This window comes from Gobio gobio, assembly GCF_949357685.1.
Source record: "Gobio gobio genome assembly, chromosome: 25".
Lineage (NCBI taxonomy): Eukaryota > Metazoa > Chordata > Actinopteri > Cypriniformes > Gobionidae > Gobio > Gobio gobio.
Genome location: NC_137121.1, coordinates 41,906,526 through 41,911,386, shown reverse-complemented (window position 1 = coordinate 41,911,386; position 4,861 = coordinate 41,906,526). Strand labels below are relative to the sequence as shown.

The following is a 4,861-nucleotide window of genomic DNA, read 5'->3' as shown; positions in this document are numbered from 1 at the left end:
GCTATATAAATAAAGTTGACTTGACTTTACACTGTACACACACACTCTCTCTGTCTCTCACACACACACACACACACACACTCTCTCTCTCACACACACACACACACACACACTCACTCTCACACACACACACACACACACACACTTTCTCTCTCTCTCTCACACACACACACACCACACTCTCACACTTTCTCTTTCTCTCACACACACGTTCACTCTCACACTCACACACACACGTTATATATTTGACATTTGAATGGTTTATTATGAACATTATAATTACATGTGTAACACATTGAGGATATGACATGAATAATCAGCAGTGCACAGCGGGTGATGTCACGGCTGCAGTGGGCGTGGCTTCAGTGGGTTGTGGGCGTGGCTTTAGCTGGTTGTGGGCGTGGCTTCAGCTGGTTGTGGGCGTGGAGCAGAGCTCAGGACAGGGTCAGAGGTCAGGGTCCTTTAGCATGAAGAGCGTCTGAGGCCGATGGCGTGTGTCATGTGACGTGTGTGAGCGCTGCTGATATCTCTGCGTCCAGCAGCTCGTACTCGGAGCACAGCTGCGGGAGAAACACACACACACACACGAGTGAAGAGCGCAGGTGTGTGTAAGGCGGATCATCACCTGATGTTATTACAGTGTCATTTACACACTTTCAAAAAACCGTAGAGTGTGTGTTCAGTAATCACTGACGGATCACATGATTAATGAAGAGATGAAACAGGTTTACAAAACGCACACGCACGCACGCACGCACACACACACACACACACACACACACACACACACACACACACACACACACACACACACACACACACACACACACACACACACACACACACTCTTTTGGTAGTCTTGTCAAACTCGGATTAAAGAAGAGAGGCTGCTGGGTGGAGGTTAAACAGCAGCGGTTAGACCGGATTAAAGAAGAGAGGCTGCTGGGTGGAGGTTAAACAGCAGCGGTTAGACCGGATTAAAGAAGAGAGGCTGCTGGGTGGAGGTTAAACAGCAGCGGTTAGACCGGATTAAAGAAGAGAGGCTGCTGGGTGGAGGTTAAACAGCAGCGGTTAGACCGGATTAAAGAAGAGAGGCTGCTGGGCCGAGGTTATGAAGGCTCCTAGGCCAAGCTAAATGTTGCCAATAGTTTACGGTTGGTCCCTCCGTTTAACGAGTCTGATGTAGAACCTTTTTTCTTCTATTGGGAAGAGTTGCTAAGGCCTGTGAATGGGATGATATTGAGCGCGCCTTCTGCTGCTTCAGTGCGTTGTAACCAGTAAGGCTCAACAAGCCTATGCCTCTGCTCTGAGGAGGACAGCCCAGATTATGAACACATTGAGTCGGCCGTTCTACGAGTTTATGAGCGCGTGCCGAGAGCTGCCGTACGTTACGGCGAAAACCTGACCAAACACATGTTCAATTCGTTAGGGATTTAACTTTGCAGTATAAACGATGGTGTGTGTCGGCAAACGTTGGAGGATCTAACTAATTTAATGTTATATTAATGTCGCGAGGAACTGTCAAAAGAACAACAAAGTGATGAGACGTTAAAGCCACAGTACGAACAAGTCCTTGACAATGTTGAGATTCGGCATCGAGCGCTGGGTTATTTTGTTAAAGAGGGTGTGCTGTTGAGAAAGTGGTCCTCTCACGCTGGCGATTGTGTGGATGATCCAATCCTGCAGGTCGTAATACCCATACTGGTATAAAGAAAACGTATGACAAAATTCTCAGTTACTTTTACTGGCCTCGTGTTAAAGGTCCCGTTTTTCCTGTGTTTTTGAAGCTTTGATTGTGTTTACAGTGTGCAATATAACATGTGTTCATGTTTCATGTGTAAAAAAACACAGCAGTATACAGATCAGTAAATTGTGTGAAAAATACTGTTTTCACTGTCCTCAAAACGGCTTGAGGATTTCCCTGTTCTATGAAGCCCCTCCTTCAGAAATACGTAACGAGTTCTGATTGTGCCAGCGGTTCTTGTGTTGTGATTGGTTGCCCGGAAAGCTCACGCCTCTTACCATAACGGAGAGATGCATGTGCTCTAAGTACAGCGTCCCTGAAGGCCAATCAAAGGTGATTTGACTCCGGGATGAAAATAACAGCGTCTGGACGACATGGCGACAAACACACTCTACGAACGCAACACTTCCTCTTCTCCACGTGGGAGAGCAACAAGACCACGCCTCCTTTTTTGCATATTCTTGTGGGTGGAGGTTAGTCGACAAACTGCTCTACTGACGTAATTAATGAAGGAAGTACCAGGATGTAGTCCCAACCGGCCGTTCGCTGTAGGCTTTGAAAGGGAACTTCTGTTAAATAAAATATCTCACTTGGCATTGAACTTTGAGCTTTATAATTTTACAGGTATTATATATGCTCTAACAGCAACATTACACACTAACTAAAGTTTGAAAAATGGGATCACGAAGAACAGGACCTTTAAAAAGGATGTTGCCCGGTTTGTTAAATCCTGCCATACGTGCCAGCTCATGGGCAAGCCAAACCTGTTGAAGCCGGCCCCTCTTCCTCCAATTCCAGTAGTGTGCCAACCGTTTGAGCATCTCATTATTGACTCGAAAGCGGGAAGTGAGTATCTACTGACGGTAATGTGCCAGGTCACTCGCTATCCCGCTGTGCTCGATTAACACGAAATCTGTGGTAAAGGCTCTCACACAGTTCATTTCTGTCTTTGGACTACCTAAAAACGTCCAAACCGACCAAGGGAGTCATTTTACTTTGAATTTGTTTGCCGAAGTGCTTCGTCAGCTGGGAATTAAGCATAATCTGGCAACCGCGTATCACACGCAGAGCCAAGGGGCTCTGGAACGTTTTCCTTCTACATTAAAATCATTACTCAGAGCTTACGTGTCGAACTGGAGCAGGACTGGGAGGATGGCCTGCCGTGCTAACGCTGGAGAGTATTGGTTATAGCCCGAACGAGTTAGTTTTTGGCCACAAGGTCTGGGGGTTGCTAGCCGTCTTACACGATCAGTGGACCGATTCATACCTACCCGAGAAATTATCAGATTATATCCTGGGTTTCTGCCGTCGGCTGTCGTTGGCCTGGGATTTGGCTAGAAAGCGGCTGGGGAAAGTTCAGGAGAAAATGAAGAAGTTGTTTGACCGTTACGCCGAGCGTTGAAAGTTCAGTGTGGGTGATCAAGTTGTGGCGCTTCTTCCAGTATTAGACTAGTTTTTGAAAGCAGAAGTCCAGTATTTACTGGATAATAAACTAGTGGAACCCTCCTCTTCTAGCTGGTCATCGCCGTGTCTGCTAGTCAAGAAATCCGACGATACGTTCCGTTTTTGACTATAGAAAATTAAATTCTGTGACTAAACCGGACTCTTCCCTTACCCAGAATGGAGGACTGTGTTGACCAGGTTGGTGCCGCGAAGTTCGTAACTAAACTGGATTAATTGAAGGGGTACTGGCAGGTTCCGCTGACCAAGAGGGTGCGGAGGGTATCATCTTTTATAACTCCAGACGGGTTATTTTCCTAACGCGTTATGAGCTTCGGCCTTCAAAACGCACCGGCAATGTTTTATAGGCTAATGAACAAAATAGTCGCTGGATTAGAGGGTACAACTGTTTACTTAGATGACACGATCGTAGTCAGTGAAACGTGGCCGGAACATCTCCTGCGTTTACGTCACCTCGTCGTTCGCCTGACGTTAAATCTGGCCAAATACGAGTTTGCAGGGGCGACCGTGACCTACCTGGGTGAAGTGGGGCAAGGACAGGTGCGTCCGGTGCGAGAAAAGGTGAGGGCAATAGATGAGTATCCTGTGCCTGTCACTAAGAGAGATTTGATGTGTTTCTTGGGGCTGGTGGGGTTTTACCGTTGCTTTTACATTTATATTTATGGATTTAGCAGACGCTTTTATCCAAAGCGACTTACAACTTGGGGGTACATGAAGCGATCGGTCGTGAAGAGTCGAGTGAGCGCAACAAGTGCCCAAAATACTGAGTCCGTGTACATTGCTCAGTGTAGCACAGGCTAGAGTAGGGCGGGAAAGAGGAGGAGAAAGAGGAAAGGAACGTTTTCACTGAAGAGCTGAGTTTTTAGTTGACTTTTGAATGATGTCAATGATTCTGCGTTTCGGATGGCGGTGGGCAGATCGTTCCACCACCTGGAAAGGGATTTTTTGCCTCTCTGTGATGGTACCACAGGCCGTCTCTCCTTAGCTGAACGAAGGCTTCTGGCGGGGGTGTGGATTTGTAGAATCGAGTCAAAGTATGCAGGAGCTGAGTGCGTGGTGGCTCTGTAGGCGAGCGTCAGCGCCTTAAACTTGATGCGAGCAGCGAGTGGTAGCCAGTGCAGAGAGATGAAGAGTGGTGTGACGTGGGTCCTTTTGGGCTCGTTGAAGACCAGACGTGCCGCTGCATTCTGGATCATTCGAAGTGTTTGGATCGCACAAGAGGGGAGTCCAGCCAGAAGCGCATTGCAGTAGTCAAGTCTAGAAATAACCAGGGCCTGGACAAGAAGCTGTGTTGCGTGTTCTGTTAGGAACGGTCTGATCTTCCTGATGTTGTAGAGCGCAAACCTGCAAGAGCGAGCTGTCTTAGCAATGTGATCTCTGAAGGACAACTGGTCATCAAATGTAACTCCAAGATTTCTGACTGATTTTGAAGGGGAGATCAGGGATGCACCTAGCTGGATGGTGAAGTCATGTTGCATAGTGGGACTGGCGGGAAAGATGAGGAACTCAGTCTTTGCCAGGTTGAGCTGTAGGTGATTTTTACTCATCCATGCAGAGATGTCAGCCAGACAGCTGGAGATTCGTGCAGCTACTGTGGGGTCGTCTGGTTGGAATGAAAGGTAGAGCTGAGTGTCATCAGCATAGCAGTGATATGAG

At 47.4% G+C, this 4,861-nt stretch overlaps 1 protein-coding gene across 3 annotated transcripts in view; it reads right to left on the bottom strand.

Moving 5' to 3' along the window:
* Positions 1-247: 247 nt before the first annotated feature.
* fanca (FA complementation group A) overlaps positions 248-4,861 on the bottom strand; it is a 64,504-nt gene continuing 59,890 nt past the window's right edge. For all 3 annotated transcript variants that reach the window (XR_013815955.1, XM_079809157.1, XM_079809156.1), the window contains one exon: positions 248-560. Coding sequence is in view for 2 of the 3 variants with exons in the window: in XM_079809156.1 (XP_079665282.1) it covers positions 463-560 (98 nt within the window). In the remaining variant the exon portion in view is untranslated. The remainder of the gene's footprint in view (positions 561-4,861) is intronic.